Source organism: Penicillium nucicola (assembly GCF_028828085.1).
Source record: "Penicillium nucicola strain IBT 29836 chromosome Unknown utg000001l, whole genome shotgun sequence".
Taxonomy (NCBI): Eukaryota; Fungi; Ascomycota; class Eurotiomycetes; order Eurotiales; family Aspergillaceae; genus Penicillium; species Penicillium nucicola.
The window spans coordinates 985,465-1,007,064 of NW_026643125.1; the positions used below are offsets into that span (position 1 = coordinate 985,465).

The 21,600-nt window shown below is 48.7% G+C and overlaps 9 protein-coding genes across 9 annotated transcripts; 3 read left to right on the top strand and 6 right to left on the bottom strand.

Annotated features, from left to right (window-relative positions):
- Positions 1 to 223: 223 nt before the first annotated feature.
- Positions 224 to 1,118, bottom strand: N7511_000388 (RTA1 domain-containing protein; the record flags this gene model as incomplete). Its single annotated transcript, XM_057122813.1, has 2 exons — positions 224 to 654; positions 716 to 1,118. The coding sequence occupies 2 exons, from the start codon at positions 1,116 to 1,118 to the stop codon at positions 224 to 226; spliced, it is 834 nt and encodes a 277-aa protein (XP_056988546.1).
- Positions 1,119 to 1,918: 800 nt separating this feature from the next.
- N7511_000389 (RTA1 domain-containing protein) lies at positions 1,919 to 2,950 on the bottom strand (the record flags this gene model as incomplete). The annotated part of the gene is made up of 3 exons (XM_057122814.1): positions 1,919 to 2,427; positions 2,489 to 2,731; positions 2,797 to 2,950. The coding sequence occupies 3 exons, from the start codon at positions 2,948 to 2,950 to the stop codon at positions 1,919 to 1,921; spliced, it is 906 nt and encodes a 301-aa protein (XP_056988547.1).
- A 725-nt stretch (positions 2,951 to 3,675) lies between these two features.
- Positions 3,676 to 6,690, top strand: N7511_000390 (glycosyltransferase; the record flags this gene model as incomplete). The annotated part of the gene is made up of 12 exons (XM_057122815.1): positions 3,676 to 3,838; positions 3,894 to 4,106; positions 4,168 to 4,319; positions 4,380 to 4,735; positions 4,790 to 4,950; positions 5,009 to 5,272; positions 5,330 to 5,438; positions 5,491 to 5,838; positions 5,894 to 6,059; positions 6,122 to 6,242; positions 6,314 to 6,427; positions 6,482 to 6,690. 12 exons carry the CDS (start codon positions 3,676 to 3,678, stop codon positions 6,688 to 6,690), a joined length of 2,376 nt encoding a protein of 791 aa, XP_056988548.1.
- A 666-nt stretch (positions 6,691 to 7,356) lies between these two features.
- On the top strand, positions 7,357 to 8,638 carry N7511_000391 (FAD-binding oxidoreductase; the record flags this gene model as incomplete). Its single annotated transcript, XM_057122816.1, has 2 exons — positions 7,357 to 8,600; positions 8,632 to 8,638. 2 exons carry the CDS (start codon positions 7,357 to 7,359, stop codon positions 8,636 to 8,638), a joined length of 1,251 nt encoding a protein of 416 aa, XP_056988549.1.
- Positions 8,639 to 11,062: 2,424 nt separating this feature from the next.
- Positions 11,063 to 12,394, bottom strand: N7511_000392 (mitochondrial 37S ribosomal protein mS45; the record flags this gene model as incomplete). Its single annotated transcript, XM_057122817.1, has 2 exons — positions 11,063 to 11,746; positions 11,945 to 12,394. The coding sequence occupies 2 exons, from the start codon at positions 12,392 to 12,394 to the stop codon at positions 11,063 to 11,065; spliced, it is 1,134 nt and encodes a 377-aa protein (XP_056988550.1).
- Positions 12,395 to 13,619: 1,225 nt separating this feature from the next.
- N7511_000393 (uncharacterized protein) lies at positions 13,620 to 15,419 on the bottom strand (the record flags this gene model as incomplete). Its single annotated transcript, XM_057122818.1, has 1 exon — positions 13,620 to 15,419. The coding sequence occupies one exon, from the start codon at positions 15,417 to 15,419 to the stop codon at positions 13,620 to 13,622; it is 1,800 nt and encodes a 599-aa protein (XP_056988551.1).
- Positions 15,420 to 16,999: 1,580 nt separating this feature from the next.
- Positions 17,000 to 17,607, bottom strand: N7511_000394 (mitochondrial 37S ribosomal protein bS16m; the record flags this gene model as incomplete). Its single annotated transcript, XM_057122819.1, has 3 exons — positions 17,000 to 17,044; positions 17,193 to 17,385; positions 17,531 to 17,607. The coding sequence occupies 3 exons, from the start codon at positions 17,605 to 17,607 to the stop codon at positions 17,000 to 17,002; spliced, it is 315 nt and encodes a 104-aa protein (XP_056988552.1).
- A 234-nt stretch (positions 17,608 to 17,841) lies between these two features.
- N7511_000395 (NADHX epimerase) lies at positions 17,842 to 18,876 on the top strand (the record flags this gene model as incomplete). Its single annotated transcript, XM_057122820.1, has 5 exons — positions 17,842 to 17,896; positions 17,953 to 18,093; positions 18,155 to 18,220; positions 18,292 to 18,386; positions 18,445 to 18,876. 5 exons carry the CDS (start codon positions 17,842 to 17,844, stop codon positions 18,874 to 18,876), a joined length of 789 nt encoding a protein of 262 aa, XP_056988553.1.
- A 202-nt stretch (positions 18,877 to 19,078) lies between these two features.
- Positions 19,079 to 21,583, bottom strand: N7511_000396 (WD repeat PLAP family protein; the record flags this gene model as incomplete). The annotated part of the gene is made up of 3 exons (XM_057122821.1): positions 19,079 to 20,937; positions 20,993 to 21,446; positions 21,536 to 21,583. The coding sequence occupies 3 exons, from the start codon at positions 21,581 to 21,583 to the stop codon at positions 19,079 to 19,081; spliced, it is 2,361 nt and encodes a 786-aa protein (XP_056988554.1).
- Between the last annotated feature and the right edge of the window lie 17 nt (positions 21,584 to 21,600).

The window sequence follows — 21,600 nt, forward strand, 5'->3', positions numbered from 1 at the left end:
GAAGAATGCGAATCCTCTTCTCTTGTTTTTGTAGTCTTTCTCCTCTCTCCTACTTCCTTTTTTAGTCCCTCTTACACCCTCACTTGGTTAGTTCACCGACCAGAATAACTCAAAGCTAATACACCTGGAAACAAGCATAAAAATCATGAACAATAAGAAAACGAAGCAAACCCAAAATAAAACCCAAAGCAAGGCAAAAACAAAACAATGAACTTTCATAAAATTATCCTCTCAACTCTGTGTACTCCACATCTTGGTCAATATCAGCCTTGGTGCGTTGCACAACCTGGCTAGGGTGGAAGATAGCGAAGATGACCATGACCAAAAACACCAGAGCAGTGTCAAAGATATAGGCAAAGTACTCATGGCTCTGCAGAGTTCCCTTCTGTCCTTGAATATACTCCGCCACACGATAGATGCACCGCACCATAATCAAGAAACTGGCAGTATAAAGCACCATGAGATACACCCTCCAGTTGACCTTTGTGCTTAATGCTGCCGTAGTGGGATATCCTGACATCCTAGTGTGAAAGATGACGGAAACGATGACGAAGAATCCGAAGAAGAGAATTTGGACAACCAGACCGACGATGATGACATCCTCTCCAAGCTTGAGATTCTTGGATGACTTTGCTCCGGATAGCATTGCTCCACCTAGAAGACGATTTCGTGTTAGCAAACGCCGATGTGTAGAAGGAATTCGGGATTAACATACCACCAGCCTGAATAAGGAAAGCTAGTACATCTCCACACACGAAAATCTTGGTCATTCTCTTCGCTTTGATCAGAGATCTAGAGTCGCCCTCTGTCAAGGTGACGATCCGGCCTAAGATCATATAGATAGAGGCGGCGAAGAGTGATGGCGAAATCAAAATGAAAAGACTCTGGAGAGCATATGGCATCGTGGAATAATCTGGCGCTTGCTTAGCACTGATTGCTCGTGCCACATATCCGACTGTCTCGAGTATTCCACCAATAATGAAGGCAATGAGGAATCTCAGTCGATGTTTGAACGCGAGGAAGATGTGAACTATTGTTGCGAGGCTGAAGAGAACGATTGCTGCAATTGCAGCTCCCACTGAGGGCGTATAGTTGTAGAGGACATATCCATTAGACATGATGGAGAGGAGAAATTGGAAGAAACAGAATGAGAGTAGTAAGAAAAGCAAGTAAGTAGAATAAGAGAATGAATTGAGAAATGAAAAGAAGAAGTGTGATTGTCATATACCTTTACTCTCTTTATATCGGTGGACCCAGCCCCATGTTGAACAGAATATTCAACCAATTACAAACACAGCCGTCGACACAAGCATAGCCATAGCGCTACGAGACATCTATTTTGGACTGAGACGCACAATAGGCTCCTTGATAAAAATCTGCGATATCAACACCGCCGATCCTGCAAGCAAGAGTGGGTCCTCGGCTTCGTATTCAACGGATTTCTTTAGGGTTGGCAACGGCACGCGCCGAAAGATCTTTATCAGTCTCCCTCGAGTTTACTAGGCAAGCATATTTTCTCAGGCTTAGGCTGTGATTCAGCCACGGTTAGACTAAGGTTAGACTGTAGCTAGACTATTTATGGTATCTTGGTCCGATTTCCTGCCTGGGGTCTAGATGTCGACACCCGAACCCTCGTTTTCAACCCCGGGAAAAGTCTTAGATTTAGGAACCAATGTTTGAGTATTAGGAGCAATGACAATGAATAGACCATCTTAATTATTATCTCTTGGGTAGAATTGACTTACAACTTTTCTATTGATATCTATCCCTAATCCAAAATGGCTATCTTTCTACAAAGGCACCTCACTTTGTAATGATCTAAATAAATGAAACTTCATATAACCATACTATTCATCAATCGTTTTAAGTGGTAATAACATCATAAGAGCGCAAACATTCACAACAAAGCACCTCGCCTCTACTTCCGGGCCCTATCACGGGATCTGCCTTGACTCCGAGTACGTCTCACTTTCTGCTCTTCCAGTTGAACTTCAGTCCGACGGCTACTAGAGCGACGGGGGGCAACCCGACTCAGAACAACAGATGGATGCATCACGTTCATGATGAACATAACCAAGAACATCATAGCGGCATCGAAGACGTACAAAAACACCTCATGACTCATAACATAGCCATCATTGCCTTGAGCGAACTCAATCAGACGATAGATCGATCGGATCAAGATGAGCATGCTAACTGCATAGCAGGCAAACAACAGACCCCTCCAGTCACGCGGCAAAACGCAGGAACGCAGTTCCAGCGTTTCTTCGGATTCAGGTGTTGGGTGTCGGAGGAGCTTGACATTGAAGACAAGAGCCGTGAAGACAAATGCGCCGAAGAACACAAGCTGGACACCGAGACCGCCGACAATGACCCATTTGCCAATTGTCAGGGCGTTCTGGCTTTTACTTGACATGATGCCACCACCTAGATCAAAAGGGTCAGAGAGTCCAAGAAGAAGGCACTTTTGGTGGGTTGGGCTACTTACCGGCTGCTTGAAGAATGAAGGATAGAACATCACCGGCAACGAAGATCTTCGTCATCAATCGCACGGGGATGAAGCTTAGGTGCTCGCCCTGGACGTACGTGATGATTCTTCCCAGAACCATATAGATTGATGCCGCATATAGAGTTGGAGCCAGTAGTAGAAAGAGGTTCTGTATGGCATAAAGTATAGTGGATGTCTCATGAAAATGAGTTAGCGCCCGCGCAACATAGCCAATGATCTGGACTGTGAAAAGTGTCAGTGGATTTGGATCCAGTATGGTACCATTTGTAGTCGCATGAGATACTGACAGATCCCTCCAACAATAAAAGGGTTGAAGTATTTTGTGTGAGTGCGGATTCTCTGGTATAGATGGAATGCAGTGGTGAGGGAGAAGAGAGCCGCGAACAGCACTGCACACACTAGATTGGGAGTATAGTGGTAAAGCACAAATGTAGAAGCCATATTTGGTAGAGATGAATAGTAAAATGTTCTTGAAATGCAGGGGCCCGGTTGGAATCAAAGTTAAAGAGGCCAGGGACAAAAGGTTATTATATAGTAAGTAGCTTATATTATACTATACCATACAGTTCTCCAGCCTTGGGCTTATCACCATGGGTCTGCATGTCTTTCCGGCAACATATGGCAAATATGGCTAATATTTCAAAGTCGTCAATCAAAACTTACTAGTATTTCGCGTAGACCCACATCCAAACCGAAACCGAAGCCGAAGGGGGCTATTCTAACAACTTAACAACCATAGATTTCCCATGCCTAAAGTGCTAGGCAACTAGAATTAAAAGACTATCTTCGACAAATGCGAGAAGAGTATTGGGTCGTACGTTTTGTGATGTTAGGCACCTCCATTAATCGGTGAAAGGCGTTTTCGCGAAACAGATCCGAACGCGAACCCGAGTCCAGCCCCTCGGAACCGATCAAGGTTTGCTAGGCCGAAATAGCTTCTTTTGGCTATGGAAACCCCACTTACTGCGACCCTTAAAACTAGTTTTTGCCGGGTTACTATTGAAGTATTCTTGGTTCAAGTTGCTATTTGGGTCTTTTGGAAGATCCCTTTGCCACGGGCTTCCTTATATATATATACCTTGTCTCTTCAGTCTAGGAGCTTGGAACTACAACTACTTTACACTGACCTTATTTTCAACCTTCTAAAGTACCCTTAAGCCAACACCATGGAGAAGAAAGAAAAAGTTGATCTGCCCGAAGACGAGTATAAGTCTGACAGCGATTCGATATTCCAAGAGCCACCTCCGACCTATGATTCAGTCTGCAGTGACTTTTCGTTGGAACCGCCGCCATTCACAGATGAAAAGGCCTCTTTGGCATCTGTCGAAGGTAAGAATTTCGGTATTGGTTGATAACATCCGAAATACTAAACTAGCAAACACAGAAAATGGCCGATTCAGTATCAATCTGAGCGCAGGGCCCCGGACATCGGCTATCATTCAAGAGCTATATCGACCAATGCAGCGGCCAAGGCTTGTAAATGTTGCCCCAACAGAGACCGATATTCCTGAAAAGTCAGAGCCGGAGCATGTTGAAAGCACAACAGAAATAAGTGTCATCTCTATGGATATCGTGCTGATGCTCGTTGGTAGTAGAGGTAAAGAACATAATTCGCGCGGCTTCGATCTTTTACTGACCAAAGCTTTACGACAAAACAGATGAGATCAAGGCATGCGCCGTAATTGGCCAGAGATTACGCGAACAAGGCCATCGAGTGCGGGTTGTAACGCACTCAATCTTCAAGTCACTTGTCATGAAACTCGGCTTGGAGTTCTTTTCCTGCAGTAGCAGTGCTGAACATCCCATTGCGGTTAGTATCCAGATATCAGTTGATCCCCGAAATTATTGCTAACCGAGATAATTATATCAGAAGCAAGACTCGGGTCTCATGCCTGGGTTGAGGAGCTCAAAGAGGCAAGAGGTTTTGAGAAGCAACAAGCTCCTTCTAGAGACGTTGAAAGGATGTTGGACTGCTTGCACACATCCAGGCTGGTGGAAAGACAGGCCATTCCTTGCAGATGCGATCATCGCGACGCGACTGGCGCATGCGCACATACATTGTGCTGAGCGACTAAACATTCCGCTACATATCATGTCTACTTCTCCATGGACTCACACTCGGCACTTCGCCCATCCTTTGGCTCATTTCAATGCTCCGAATGAAGTGGAACAGGAAGTCCAGAACTACCTTTCTTATACTCTAATCGAAGAGTCTGTTTGGCAAGAGTGGGTGACTTGGATGAAATACCCCTTACTTGGGCATTACTGACCTTGATATAGATGCTATCATGTCGTTGATCATTTCCGTCGAGCTATTCTAGGACTGCCTGGACTGCCTAGTAATGGCGGAGGCGCAGTTTTGAGGGAGTTTAATGTTCCTCATACTTACCTTTGGTCCTCGGCCCTGTTACCTGCGCCGCAGGATTGGGAAAGTGAAATCAGTAAGTACATATGTGCACTGTATGTAAGTACTGCAACCGATGGCTAATAAAAGGGCAGATATTGCCGGTTATATACCGACCATCACGCATGATATCCCGTACAATCCGCCAAATGATTTGGTGCAGTTCCTTGAGTCTACACCGGCACCCATCTTTGTATCGCTAGACATCACGCTTCTGAAGAACTCGGAGAGATTCGTTCGTTGCTTGAAAGAGACTTCAGAGAAATTCGGCCTCGCATTTCTTTTGCCGAGTACATTCCACCCCCTGAGTGGGATCACGGAAGACTCCAAGCTTTTTGTCCTCCATGACGTTCCAATGGGTATGTTATTTTCCGATGTTTAACTTTGTTCTCGTGAAACTGATTTGGATCGTCCAGAGTGGCTCATGTCAAAGGTTTCTGTGGCCTTCACGCATGGAGATTCTCGTACGATATCGATGGGACTTCGACACGGCGTACCTATGATTTCAGTCCCGCTTCTAAGAGAGTGAGTATTTAACTATCTTTCCTGATTAAACATGTCACTTATATCATCTCAGTCAACCCTTCTGGTCAACAGCGATATCGAAAGCAGGCCTGGGCCCACTGCCTCTCTACGAGAAAGACTTTTCCTGTGAATCACTGGTCTCAGCCATTCGTCATTGTCTTACACCAGAAGTACGAGAGACTGCGCAAGATATTGCAAACAAGATCGAGAAAGAAGATGGAGTTACATCAGCCGTGGCATCATTCCATCGCCAATTGGACTGGAATGCCATGCAATGCAATTTCTCCAAAGATGATCTGGCTACTTTCAGGATTCGTGAAAATCCCAAAGTGCAATTATCGTCAGTTGCGGCGGCTATCCTTCTGAATGCCAAAGGAGTACGATGGTCGGAATTAGAGCTGTAAGTTCATCCTTCTCAAGGTGGCGAGCTGTGGAGCTTACAAGTACACTTGCAGAATCGACCGACATCCATACCACACCTACGAGGAGCCAGCTGAAACGGAAGCCCCAAAGAGTGAGGCTTCTCGTTCGGCAGCCACTATAACAGTTGGAAAAGACTTGATCAAAGCCATCGCCAAACCGACATTCTCGCATATTGCAGATGCGTACAACGGAATCGAGGTATGGGACTCCAGAAAATATCACGTTGAACTTTCGCTAATCTGCCATTTGCCCTCTCTTAGAACTATAGCCAAACAGGATCTACCGAAAGATCTAAAAAGAATATGGCCGTGGGTGTGGCCAAGAATGTTAGTTTCGGGTCGGCTGTTTTCCTTGGAAAGATTGCCATGTTGCCATTCAAAAGTGAGTGAAGCCACGTCAACGTCCAACTTGTGGCATATTTGACGGGCATTTGCTTATTACTTTACGAACAGCTGTGTACTATATGGGCGAGAGTGCGTCCTACGGCGTCAGAAGCCTCCAGGGAACCAATTCACGACAGCAGGCGAAAGGAAAAGAAAGTCAACAATGGGATTCTGACTCGGAAGGTACTGATCCGCTTGTTCAAAATTGGTCAAGACAAAAGCTAATCTCAAATACAGAATCCACTTCAAGACCTGCTTCAAGGCCTGCTTCAAGGCCTTCGTCTCAGAGGACCAACTCTGATGAAACGATCAGCAGACATCACGTTGAAATCATCATCAAGCTGCAAATAGAACGGGGCAGGAGAGACAAGAGGCTCCAAGATCCCAGCTTTGTTGCTATGGTGATCTCTTCTTTTGAAGCTCGTTCTAAAAAGGCTTCGGTGTAAACTGGGTTGTTTATGTGATACAAATATGTGTTTAAGCTTGCCATGTTCCCTGCAGATGTAAATAGCTGAATCATTTCTCTTTCCAAACTTTTCATGTCCACAGACCGGTTTACTTAGAACTCCAAGTAGATCATGGGGAAAATACGGGGCTTGCTATTGGCACAGTGGGTTGACAGTAGGGTATGAAAATCCACACCAGGCTGACAATCGACATTAGTTCACTTGCTTAATCCAGTTTCAAGAGATCGACATGGAGATCGACAGTCATGCCAAAGTCCGAGTCTCGGATCTTGGATATAGATGCAGGTGCGACGGAATTTGACTGTCCGCTAAGCCTCCCGTAAAGCGGGGTCTGAGCCGAGAAAGAGAGCGATGAAATGAGCGTATCAGCGTATAGGCGTATGTAGTATTTGCTGTCAACGCCAAGGGTCTTGCGCTAGCTGATCTTACGGCGCCCAACCTTCCATATGCTCAACCTCGGGGATTTGGTTGGCCACCGTTCGCTACACTCGAAGCCAGCTTACGAGGCTGACATAGGAATCTCGTATAGCTCTGTTTATAAAGGAAGCCAATCTCCCAGAGTTGGAAGGTTCATGCACTGAAGACAAAACGATAAGCCTTCAATACGACTTGCTAACACTGCTAGCATTGCCACCAATATTCAACATGACCGATACTAGATCAACGCCCTATGATCTAGAGGGTTTCCTCCAAGTCAAATCGATAAAGTATATCCTCAACTCCTGGGTTGAAAGTACTCAAGCCCGCAAGGTCTTCAACGCAAGCCGCCCCGACAAACCCCTGGCATTCCTGTATCCTGAAACTGCGGACCAGATCTCAGCTGTGATAAAATATGCCAAAGCCAATTGCATCCCATTCACGTTGCGCACAGGAGGTCACAACCTAGAAGGCCGGACGCTAGTCGAGGACGCCCTTGTCATCGACCTGCGAGCCTTAAACAAAATCTCCATATCCGAGGATCGACAATCGGCAATCATCCAAGGCGGAAGTCTCCAGGGAGAAGTCGGCAACTATCTCTGGGCTGAAGGTCTCGGCACACCCCTCGGCTCAGTCCCATCAGTTGGCTACGTCGGATGGGCTACGTACGGTGGATACGGACCATTCTCCTCGCACTGGGGTCTAGGCGTAGACCAGATTCTCGGCGCAACGATCATTAATCCAGATGGGGAGGTAGTCACAGCAGACGAGACCATTCTACGGGGTATTCGAGGTGCAGGGGGCCTGTTTGGTGTCATCCTTGACCTGACGGTTAAGATCTATCCCTTGGACAATTTCCTGGCCGGTGCTATCTTCTTTGATCCAAGCAATATCGAGAAGATATTTGTAGACTTCAATGCTGCTTACCACTCACTTCTTGCTACCGAGGGTTTACCTCCACAATTGACGCTACAGCAAATGATTGTCAACGCCCCTCCTGGTCGCATGTACGGCGTTGGTTTCGTTTGGAGTGGAGCTGACATGGAAGAGGGCCTGCGGTGGAGCGAAAAGATAGCGGCTCTGGCTCCTCTGATGATGAATACGGTTGCTCCTATGACGATGGCGGAATGGTTTGCTGGGAATCAACGCATGATCCCTGAGACGGTATTTGGCTTTGGCACCTTCACACACAGTGTGCATTCCATCTCGCCCGCTCTGGCTGGAGTGATTGGACGCCATCTGCGGGATATGCCAGATAATCCGGGGTGTATGCTATCGATTCATCAATTGAGGGGACCTTCAGCTCAGCCTCCGGGTCAGCCTTCTGTTTTTGCTGCTAGAGAGCCGCATTTCATGTTGGAGATTCTGGGATTTTCCATAACTGAAGAGCAGAAGTTTGAGGGGGAAAGTTGGGCGGAGGGGGCTTTCCGTGAGATTGAGACTGTCGAGCCTGAGAATTTGTTGGCTACGTCGTATATCTCTTTATTTAATACTCGGAACCAGGACGTGAATAACGTGCTCGAGAAAGTTTATGGGCCTATGGCGACTGTGGTAAGGGATCTCAAAAATGGCTTCGATGGCGATAATGTGTTTAGTTTGACTGTACCTGCATTGCAATAGTCACGCCGGTTAAAGTGTGCGAAGCCTTGTGACATTTGTCTTGAAATAAGGACGTTCAACCATTTGACTAAAAAGGCAACGCTGCTTAAAGGTGACAGGCTTATATCTCAACAATTTTATCGCTATATGATTCTGCACAGCTATGTGAATGCTTCTGTCCAGTGCATCAATGAATTTGTGCACTAGATAGTTCAAATCAAAGAAGTTCCTGATGAAGCTGATATATGAATCAAGCATCAAAAATGTCCTTTTTATGGATACATCAAACAAAGTTAACGGTAACTCGTCGACTTACAACCCTCAGGTAAAATCACTATAACCTTTAGGTTGGTTACTCTTATTCTAAATGCTTTCTGCCTGAATGCTAATCCACCAAGTTGAATGATACTACAATATCCACATCACATTCAGGAGCAACAGCCTTTGGAGCAGGCAGACTGCGAGCCAGAGATACACAAAAGATCGACACTGAGTCCGAGCTCCTCAAAGCAGTTGCACTGGCCAAGCAGATCGATCTAGTCATTCTGTGCGCTAGACTGAACAGTAATAGGAAAGGGAAGGGTACGACTGCCACACCATGGACCTGCTAGAGACAGGCAAACCAATCGCTGCAGTGATAGCGACGAACTCAAAGCCAGCTGTGAGTATACAGTCTGACACGCCTGTGACTATGGCTTAGATGATGTTTCAGCTTTAATGCATGCCTGATACCGCAAAGAGGCCGGTTCTGCTATCGCGGAAGCCGTCGGTGTTGCAACCCCCAATGGCAATGCAGATAATGCTGCCTTTTGAACTTCCAGAGTGAGCGCGATAGCACGAGATATGGCGAAGGTGTCGATGTCGAATAACGTTACCACATCTATAAAAACCATGCAAAACATACACAACAAAGAAACCCTAACCCGCAAGTCTCCTCGAACGACTCACACAACTGTCTCACAACTGTCACACAACTGTCACACAACTGTCACACAAAGAGCCCTCGACTTTCTCGCAGAGAAAAGAACATAATCACCACTGCGTGATTGCATCACTGCCAGAAAAAGAAAGATCTCCCTGCTCGGCAGCCACTAGAAACAGCCCAACATGCACGACTCTGCAGAACAGTGTAGATCCCCACCGTACACCTACAGCCCCAAGCAGCCCCCTCCCAAATGAATACAATCTGCACCGACGAGCAAATTGGGTAGCAGTACATGTGATGCACGTCCAGAGCCAGCCCCCAGTCTTTGCCTCTGCAGTCCATTCGGCGCTATCCAGGCCGAGCAGGACCGAGTCATCTGATAGGGCCATTCCGACTCTGCGAGGAGGGGAAAGTCACAGCCAAAGCATATGGGAACTGCATGTGATCTGAAGCTGTTATATAATGCAGTGATCCTGTGTTTATTTCTCTTTCTTTCGTGTTCTGAGTTGTGTGGTCTTAATCGTGTACCGTCCTCAACTTGCGCATCCATATCTATTCCAGGTCTATACCAGGTCTATACCAGCCCTAAACCCAGATCTTAGCACAGATCCCAGCCTCGTGGCCACATCCTCAATAAAATATATCGCAACGTCTGCCCTCTTTAATGCCGCTCGACTCTCAACCCCACAACCTCAATACCCTTCCAACCCCCACGTCACCAACCATGCAACCTACCGCACCGCAGTCAAATAATGGCTGGTTTCAAAATGTCCTAGCGTCTCTTGGGACTATTTTCCACGGTCCAAAGTCATACTCTGAGTCTGAATCCGAGTCTGATGCTGTCTCAGGGTGGGTGGGGACGAGGAGAGGTGGGAGGTGTCGATCCGTTGGGGAGGCTCGTTGACATCAACGCATATTGATCGTGATTCCACTGGAGCTTCAATCTGAAGGTCATTGTCGCGGTCCGGGATCGACTTGGATTTGGGGTACTTTTCTCGGGGAATTGATTGCTTGTGAGCAAGGTTATGTGTAATGTTGGCTCTTTGCTGGGCTTGATGAGCTGATGACCGGGTTGGTTACTCCTGCATTTTGTTCTGTTGTTCTTTCGCATGTTGTTTTTGGCCAGGCGTTGGGTATTGTGCTTTTGTTCGGATTTCGGGATTGATTAGCTTTCGGACGATTGTCTTAACAGAACAAATCAATATTTACTCATTATGACAGGTGGGATAAAATGATGACTGCATACGTAGACACAGCAGAGTCAAAGGACTTGGTATAGATACATAGCGATTAGACAACCCATCATACAAAGTGTATGCATACAATAAAAGTACAAAAGCCCGACACAGCCGGGGCGATGCTCAAAAACAGAGGAAGAAGTATACAATCGGAAGCTAACAAATCACCCATTCAAGCGTCAACACGAGTCGGGATCTTGACAGCGCCACGAGTACGGTCCTCATGCGGGACACCATAGCGACGACCAACAGCCCAAGGGGCACGGCCATTGGCACCAGTGGTCGCCTTAGTGAACTTGGTATCCTGGATGCGGTAATCGAAACGCGAGTCAGCCGGAGACACAGTCTTCTGGCTTGCCTCGCGACGTTCCTGGACACGCTGGCGAGCCTCCTGCTCGAGGGACTCCTGGCGGGAGAGACGCTCAGAATGGCGGCGTTGAACGGTCTGGCGTTCATTCGGGAACTCAAGACGGTCGCGTTCGAGACCGATCATGTGTGGGTGGGGGATACGTGCGTCGGCGGGCTGAAGGATCTGGCGAGCCTTTTCACCCTTGCCGATCCAGCCAATTGCGTTGGGGTCTTCAATCACCTTCTGGGCTAGGTCGTAGGGGTGTTGGATCTCAGCGGCTTCTTCTTGGGTTAAGGCTGGAGCACCGGAGAAGACGCGGCCAGCTTCGACTCGATTGAAGGAACGCGATTCAGGAACTGGGTAAAAGATTTGGGATCCTGTGAGGGGGTGGGCGGGGAGGTCGTTGATGGATTCGTGATATGTTTGGCGCTCGCCTCTGTCGGCGAGGTGAGTGACGGGAACCATTTCGTGGACTGCCCGTGCGTAAGGAAGTGCCAAAGGTTTGCCCTAATTTGGTTTGTTAGTGATGGTCCGGGCCAAGAGTAACAAATATCCAAAAGTAAAGGTGTGGTGCAATTCAGTTCAAAAAGGTAAGTTTTAACCATGTGGGTGTCTTCAAGACTAATCGAATTTTTTGACTCATCATATGCGAGGGAAAGCGTCCAGAAAGAAAGGAGGGAAAAGAGGAGAAAAGGATGTTCTTACCTGTGCGCGCTGTCTCTTCTCCAGTTCAACCAATCTCACGACGGCAGCGATACGCTTCATATCGATTCCAAGCTCCACACTGAGAGCACGAAGACTCTGCTTCTTGGTCACGACGCGTTTATAGATTTCTTCGCGGAGCTCCTCACTGAGGATGCTCTCACTGATGAAATTGGGGTTGTTAGGAAAAGGTCGATTTGCCTCATCAGAACCTGTCGCTTTTGACCGGGATAGATAGTTGGTCTGTCCGGGAACATGGTTCTTCAGTCCAGCACCGGCTGTGCTGAGCCATTCAAACATCTGCCGACGAAGCCTTGTTTGAGAAGCTGTCGTAGCAGAGAACTGACGAAGGCATTGTGAGGATGAAGGGATAGAGGAAGATGTGGAAGATGTGGAGGTGAGGTAGGGAAGGAGGGTGTTGGACACACGCCCGGTCTGTACCCGGGGTGGCATCTTTGAGGAATTGAGAGAGAATATAGGAGTATGTGAAAAAGGGAATCAAGGGGGAGAATAGTAAACGCTGTTAAACAAAAAGAAAAAAACACAGTTGCAATTGAATGCAATTCGAAAGAAGGGAAGTCGGACAGCCCCGGGAGTGTTTGGTGAGAAGAAACTTTTCGGTAGTGCTATCACGTGACCAACCCCAGGCGAAGCTCCTATCAACATCCTATCAACAGTACTGAGTGCGGGTTCCTACTCATGCTAGTAGATTTCTAATTTGGATTCTTGTTTATTGTCGGTGGAATCAGTTCATTGTATGAAGTACATCAAAGCAAATGTATCAGTATCATACCACCAAGCAAGACGAGGAAATAAAACATAGACAAGACGGCAGTCCATATCTGTATATCCCTAGCATAGGTAAAAAGCGAATGACTGTGCGAGAGCCGTCAAAAATGCATTTAAAGATAAAGATCAAGATCAACGTAAGCAAGACATCCACCGCCAGCAAAAGAATCGCACAGAAATAACAAAATCAACGCCGGGGACAGTATGTAGTCAGCTAAGCCGGTGACACGTCTTTCCATAGCTCATGCCATTGAGTAGAGAGATATTAGAAAGAGAAGCTAAAGAAAGCCACATAAGACCCTTCTTTTTCAGACTTGGGGTAAAATAGACAGGCGCATTGCAGGGTAAATTAGCAAAATCCATTCCGATCCTCGCAAGACGATGCATCGAAAAGACCCAGAGATAGATGAAAACAAAACAGGGGGAATCACGTCAAATAAAATAGATAACAGCTCGGAGAGATCTTGGTCAGAGAGATCCATCCCAAGATGAGCGAGAGAAAGACAAATTCAGCAAGAAAACTAGGGTATGGTGTGGACGAAACGAAAGGGGCAGAAACAAACGCGCTACTCGAGCGCCTCGCACCGACCAAATAAGAATACAAGTGTGGCAATGACCTGAAATGCAATCCTCCCAATGAAATGAAGACAAATAAGGAATGTAAGAGCGCCCGGGTTTCCATGCAATAAAAAGAGCAAAAGTCAGAAAAGGGGGGAAATCAGAAAAGAGAAGAAGAAGAAATTAGAAAGCAAATCCGAAACAATACTCCCGAGAGTTATGCAGCCGCCGAATGCTGATCTAGCTCACGAAATGAAAGGAATCACCAATGCGCCAGATACCCCAATTCGTTCAAACATGCCGGACATTATCTCAATATAATGCTTTGGTCTCAACGACCCATCATGTAATCGGGGTAGAAGGAATTATATCCATTCAGATTCGGCCCGTTGTTACCGCCAGCGCTCCCAGGAGGTGGTGGGGACATCATCATGGAATTGCCACCGTTTCGGATTCCCAGACCCGAGTTGGGGTTATATGAACCGTTGTTCATCAACCCAGCGTGTGGATTCGGATTGTGCATGTTGTTTCCATTGCGCATAGGCGGGGGCGTGGGCAAGCCCATACCGAGGCCCGGAGGGGCTGCAAGGCCAGGGGGAGGCCCATTGACAGCCGAAAACATGTTGTTATGCATGCCGCCCAAGCTGTTGCCCCCAGAAGATGCACCCTGTCCAGAGATTGAGTTGGAAGAGCTCATGCTGCCCGGCTGTCCAGAGCGCACACCCAATGGGTTCTTGGAGAAACTGAGACGAATGCCAGTCTTGACGCTGTTTGACAGCTTGTAACCGTACAATTCATTAAGAGCCTTGCTGGCCATGGCGACCTCGTCAAATTCAACAAAGCACATGGGGCCATTCTGCTTGTTTCTGAAACAGAGTCGCTTGTATCCACGTTGCTTCGAAAAGAGCGCCTTGAGCTCTTCCTCCGAAGTGTCCGGGGGCAAATTGCCCACGTACAGCGTGTTACAGGGAGGGTTGAGATCGTTAGGGTTGGCAGCAGGGAGGCTGTGTCGTGGTGTGTGCTGGGCGCTGTATGGGAAACCATGGCCTTGGTTTGGGTAGGCGGATGCTGACGATCCACTACCCATTCGCTGTCCCACACCCCCGGAGTAATTCGGCAGAGGAGGAGACGACATGTTGGTTGAAAGAGACAAGTTGGAAAAGCGACCGGTCGGAATTTGAGGGTTGGTAGAACGACGGGGAGGACCAACGGAGTGTCCATTCTCCGCGTACCCCACTGGATCCTTTAACAGCTCACCAGTCTCCTCATCTGGATCCTCATCAATCATAGACTTCCCAGTTATACGTGGGAGGTTATCGATGCCGTTTCCGATCGGAGAATGTGGAGAGAAGATGCTATGCATGCGCGAACCCGATTCCGAGGTCTGAGGAAGCCCCTCGCCGATGACTTGGTTCGGGTTCGCGGCTGAAATCCTTTCCAAACTCTGGAAGGTGTTGTTGAAACGCGAAGACTGACGCGCCAGGGGTCCATTTGAAGGAACACCCCCCAGCAATGCACGGCTCGCGGTGTGGTCGATCGTATTGCGACGCGCGTTTGACATTGCGGATCCCATGGGACCGCCCGGGTACATCTCGACAATCATGTTGGCGTCGTTCTTGGAGTTGGGTTTGCCATCGAGCAAGGCTCTGGCTTCCTCAGCGGCAGGCAAAGTGTGGAACCGCGCGATCGCGGTTAAGAAGCCGTCGTCCTCCGGGAGATCCAGAGTCACAAAGTCGGCATCCACTAGTTCCTTGGCGAACAAAAGCATGCTGCGCAAGGCTTCGCGACTGGTGTTTCGGGGCAATTTGCGCATCAAAATCGCGCCTCCGCTGCGACCCAGGCCGCTCAGGCCCTGAAGGTTACGGTCGGTATCACCCAGGCGCATGTTGTTATCGAACGAAGCCGAGGTACCGATCGGAGAGAAGGGGTAGGAGAAAGAGTTGTTTAGAGAGGGCGCTTGCGACGCATTCGGGCTATACACGTCGGTCGACATCGCATGCTGAGCCGTCGAGGGCGCCGAGGAGAGAGACTGCTGGGGGGGCGAAGAACCAGACGACACGGACTCTGTCAGCTGTGTGGTTCCAAAAGAGCCTGGACTCGTACGAGTGGACTGGCTAGAGCTGCCGCTCATCCCTCCACGAGTATTAAAGTGCTGAATTTTTTTTCGCCTTTGTCGCGATCCCAGGTGAGATAGATCAGGGATCGGAAGTCGGAGGGGGGAGAAGTCGTCGCGAGTCGGAAATGTCGCGATGAGTCGCGCAAGATAATGCGATTAGGAAAGATGCAGATGGATCGAAGAATCCGATCCAGAATTGTAATGCGACAGGCGACAGAGAATAAAGATGGATGGAGAATGCAAGAGGGAGGGGGGAGAGGGCAGGGGGGAGAAGAGAAGGGGGGGGGGGAGAAAAGAGTCCGGAACGGTCGAGTGCAGTCCACAAGTGCCAGATCCATGGATCTGCTCTCACGACGCGACTCATCGGGAAAACAGGTATGTAACACAGGGGGTACATGGGGTACCCGGTAATTCCCCATACTTGGGGAAGTACCTCAAAGTAGATGACAATACTTGGTCACTGTTTTACACAGTGACCCTAGAACTTGTCCGCATGCAGAGATCCAAGTGCGTGTCCATAATGCATTCTTTCTTACTAACCGTGCTTAACTTGCTGCACTGGCTTCACTGGCTTCCTAAGTGGAACATGGGTTAAGTTCGTTCATGTTGATAGTGGACCTTAACATCTTTTCTGGATGCATGTTTGAATGTTCCATGTGGCTCAGCGGTTGGGGCTCTATTCGTGATATACTGTACAGGGGTATTTACCGGGAACAAAGCAGGCATAGCCTCTCTGTATCTGACATCCTCATGAGGGAAGCCTGTGAGGAAAGCCTATAATGAAGCCTACACTGAAGCCTACCATGAAAGTCTACTGTATATACAGGCCTATAGCAAGCATTCAGACAATAAACTTGCATTTCCCGTGCAAACCAGAATCTACAAGTCAGGTCCAAAGAAAGTCAAAAGTCGACGATCCTCCACAATGAACCAATTGCCACGGGGGAACCCTGGCTGCACATGGGATTGGCTGCCACGGGGAAATGACTCGACCTTATCGAGGGGGCGCTGGGGAGTATGGTTGGGCCGTGGAGAGAAGACATCGCTTGGCTGATCTTAGTGCCTGGAGCGGTCATAAGCGCGTCAACAGAGCGAGTGTCTTGATGGCTTGAACACCGCATTTTAAACCTTGGTCTACGCGTTACTTGAGGCTTATTACTCCAGTCAGCCTCTACGAGATTCCCAAATAGGGATTCGGTCGGCCCTGCCTCGCTCATGCACCTGATCTAATGAGTACTGTAGATACCGAGGTAGGGACGGGTTCGCTCCCGTGCATGTTACCACATTCCGGACACTCAAGTCGTAGATATTCATGCCCGTTCCAGAGCCAACGCAGCTAGGCTGCCATAATATACAGAGATGTTCCCAGGCAGCTCAATAAACGCCGAAAATGCCAACACAAATAATACAGACGGCCTGGTCACCACCGGTCCCCTGAGTCCTCCCACGGAACGTTTGCCTCAGGGCAAACGGCCCCGCTCGGCCGAAGCCCTAAGAATGCGAGAAAGCTAGATTTGACTCGAACAACGAGTAAGAGTCAGGGTTATAACTGTGGTACACAGTCACCGCCTTGAAAGTCCACACAGAGTCGATGATCACGCCTTGTGGAAGGTCGTAGGTTTAGGAACCACGAGGCCGCCCTGTAGACACATTCAGTTAGCACCAACACTTCAGAATGACCCTATGATCGGGTAGGCCGGTACATGTAGAGAATAATAGAACGCAATCCATGTGTTGTCATCATTCTAGAATACATATCACCGCTTGAAAGAGTGGAATTTGGCTTACCATGCTTAACAGCTTCCACACGGGGTCGCTTGGCTGCGCACCCACTCCGAGCCAGTACTGTGCGCGTGAACGATCGAGGGCTACCTCCTTGTATGGGCGAGGATTGGCATCCTCATTGTACAAGTTGGCGGGACGCTTCGGGATGGGGTTGTAGGTGCCGATGACTTCGAGGGGCTTCGCGCCACGAGCGGAGCTATTCAAATAAGAGTCAATTACAATTCTTGACAGTGTGTTTGTCGTATGTTGGGGTGATATTCCATCCGACCATGCTGCAGTCTTGTGCTGGCGTCGTGGATCGGGAGACTCGGCCGTTGACAGAGGAAGATATGGGGACGTACCGGGCTTGTGCGACGATAATGTTGTAGAAAGGGTTGTGCTTGTTGCCAAAGCGGGCAAGTCTGATCCGAAGAACCATGTTGGATGTGTGTTTTGCAATTGGTGAGGGCGCGAGACTGGTCTGTTGGTCGCGATGTCCTCCGCAAAAGTTCTGGAAGTTCCGGCAGAACTGTTGTTCCGGACTACCTAACAGGGATTAGCGTGGTGATGTAATGTGAGGACCTGTAGATCTACTTGGGAGGTGATGCATGCTCTCTCTTTCCTTTTCTATTCCACTTAAATTGAATACTGACTCCCTTACTACCATCATTGTATGTTCCACTTCACATTCAAGCGTACCCGTCTTTCTACTCCCATTCGACGCTTCAGTAAATCAGCAACTATGTCATTGAAGGTGCAGTCATTTGATAGACCTGCAATTAAGACATCAACACTCACAATTGCATTTTAAACCAGGCAATCTCCTCTAAAGATGCTGCCGCCTTGGACAAGGACCTGATGGAGGTTGGTGGCTGGTCCCTAGATCAGTTGATGGAACTAGCAGGACTCTCTGTCGCGCAAGCTGGTAAGCTCCAAGTTCCAAGCTCCAAGCACATCAGGCAAGGTATTAATCTACGAGGTGACAGTATGGAAAGTTCACCCCCTTAGCGCAGGCAAAAACATTCTGGTCGTCTGCGGCCCAGGTAACAATGGTAAGACAAGCGCTACACAACCCTAACGTCTGATATCAAATCCATAATCCACAATCTAATACTCCCCGCAGGAGGAGATGGACTCGTAGCAGCACGCCACCTAGCACACTTTGGCTACAACCCCTCAGTATACTACCCAAAACAAGGCAAAAACGAACTCTACCAAGTATGTCCAACCCACACGAACCTAAAAGCTCACTCCAAATTAACAAAAACCACCCTAGCGCCTTCGCATCCAACTTGACAACCTGTCTGTGCAATTCATAACCGACTTCCCAGCAGCCCTGAAGCAAACCAATTTCCTAGTCGACTCAATCTTTGGGTTTTCCTTCGGAGGGCCACTCCGCGATCCCTTTGGTGACATAGTCTCGCAAATTGAAACGGCAAATGTGCCTGTACTGAGCGTTGATGCGCCTAGTTCATGGGATATTCAGAGCGGGCCACCAAAGGAAGGACCTGGTGCGAAATTTATGCCTAGTTCACTCATTAGTTTGACAGCGCCGAAGCCTTGTGTGCAGTTTTATCGGGGACGGCATTTCATTGGGGGGAGGTTTTTGACTAAGGGTATTGCGGAGAAGTATGGACTTGATTTGCCTGCTTATCAGGGTGTTGAGCAGGTCTTGGAGGTTCAAGTTGATGCCGAGGGGAAGTTGTGATTGTGTTGTGATGGTTATGACTACTCGAAGGCTTAAGGGCTACTGAGAGTGAAACAGACAGAACTGAATGGAATAAAACATGATGATTGATTTCCTGGGGAATTTGCGTTGTCGTCGTTAGGAAGTAATAAATCTCTTATCTATGCACACATACGCTGAATGCTGAATGTTGAATGCTGAATGTTTGCAAAGTATCCTGCTCTTAGAGTGCCTCCCGAATCTCGCCAATGATACCCTTGATACGGGGTTCCCTTCCCGGACCTGATGCCGAGAGTCTGGCAAGCACACCTTCGATCTCGTAAACTTCCTTGGCGGCAGTCTTAACCTCCTCTCCGAGAGAGAAGATGAGTGTACCAAGCGAAACGAGTGCTCGGTAGACCGCTTCAGAATCCTTTTCTCCGGCAAAGATCTTATTCAATTCCTCGAGGAGGACGAGACCGCGTTCAGCCGATTCTGGGGTCTGGTTCCTGTCCTCGGAGACAAGGTAGACTGCAAAATTAATGTACAGCGTCGTGATAGCGATGATAAGATTCCGGTTTGGTGAGGCTCCGCTGTTAGCCAGGGCAGACTGGACTCCAGCCAGGATCTGGTCAAACGAGCTCATGGCCAGTTCGCGGCCAGCAGGGGTCTCAAACAGGTTTGCGAAGGTACGCATGGCAAGCATAGCGTTGTTGACATTGAGAGGAGATTCAAATACACCGCTAGAGATGACCCCTGACACAACATTCTCGTCTGCGTACTCTGCCGCTGCTGTGAGGGGCGAAGCGGCTGCTAGGAGACGGAGAATATCAAGACCAGGGAGTCGGTTCTCGGCAGGCCAGGAAGTGACAATCTTGAGAATCAATGGTATTCCAGATTTGACCTCAGGTGAGTCCTTGAGCTGCTGAGAGGATTCCATTTGGCCACACATGGCAACAATGGTTTCCACCTCTGAAGGGCTCAAGGCCGTGTCCTTTGATCCATCTGAAACAAGTCTATCGTTCAACTCCTGCAACTTCTTCGTAATTACTTTGAGGTTTGCCGAGCGGATTGAGAGGTAGGTTTTCTGAGGAAGCACCGCAGGCCGCGGCTCCGGAGCAGGAGGTTGGGACTCTTCAGCAGCTGATGCGTCACCAGGACGGTATCGTCGGTCTGACCCCCAGGGGTCAGAACCCTCTGGCTCTTGGGATGACTGTCCAATTGTGGCGCCTTGGGTATTCTGAGTGATGAAACTTGCAACCTGGTCGAGATACGTCATAGGAAGCTCGTTGTCTCCGATAAACTTGGTGGCAGCTTCGTATGGGTTCTGTGAGGCGTTGTAAGGTAGCTTTAGTGGCGGCTTTCCATCTTCGATATCAACATCAAAGACGTAGTCATAATCCTGTCCATGGTATTCGGTCTTCCGGCCACTGCTTCCAGCTGAGTCCACCACCGTACCAACAGCGATCCACTCTTGTGACGCGGATGACCAGGTATGGGCCGTAACACTGCCATCATTCTCTCGAATCATCTGAACCTGACCTTCCTTAGTGCCAGACTTTTCTTTCAGGAACTCTGGACCAGGTAGTTCTTCCTTATTGATCTGGCCAACCTGCTGCGCCGGAATAGAAGACTCTTTAACAGCCTGGTCAAAGAGATTCAAGGCATCTGGGGCTGCGTGGCGGTCTGGGCTTCGGCTGAAAACACGGGCAATACGGTCACTGGCACCGGTGACAATATCGCCTGTGTCATTACAAGCTGCGACACTCCACACCGAGATCGCAGGATGAGTAATGGTTTGCACGCACTGAGTGCCACGCCAGATCTTCACGGTACGGTCTTCACTTGAGCTCACCAGCTCACCAGATGGGAGCGCAGCAAGCGAATAAATGAAACTCTCATGACCGTGAAGAGATGCGACGAGTTGACCTTGCAGTGTGTAAAGACGAATTATACCATCGTTGCTGGCTGATGCAAACTGGGCACCTGTGGGGTTCGATGCAGGAATCTTGCACAAGGCGCGAACAACGTCGTTGGAGTTCTGCACGCTCCCGAGGAGAGCTCCTGATGTATTGAATATCCGGATCATTTTGTCGGCGCAACCTATACAATATCAGTTTTAAGTCTTGCATCAGGTTATTCGGTGATAAGTCCATACCTGTTATGATGGTGTTGTCGTCGTAGGCCAGCACAGCCCAGACACTTGCCTCATGTCCTTCCAGCACAGCTTCACATTCCCACTTGCCAACCTTCCAGAGACGAGCAGTTGAGTCCCAGCTACCACTGACAACCCAGCTACCGTCTGGGGAAATATCCAATGCACAAACATTATGGCCGTGGCCTAGCAACATAGCGTCCGCATCGTCCGCCGCGCTCTTGCTCGGCTGTCTGGCTTCAATTATTGAATCTTGTCCAGCAGACAGGACAAGGCCTTCGGGATATTGAGAGGTTGGAGGGACATAGGCTAAGCTGTTGATAAAGGCTGTCCCATGTGCAGCGATCGAGTAGTCGTAAACGGGGGGAGGAGTCGCGACGAGCTTCCAGAGCCGAACTGTGGCATCTCGAGAAGCGGAAAGAACGACATTGGGGTTTGGGAAGACCACGGCGCGAACCTATATTGAAATCAAATGAATGTGAGAACTCTGCGTGAATTGGATGCGCGACCAATGTCGTATGGAGATGCCGGGATCAGGAGCCTTACATCATCGCCGTGGCCCTCAAGGGTTGCTGAGAGCTTGAAGTCAGGCATACATGTAACTTGGGGAG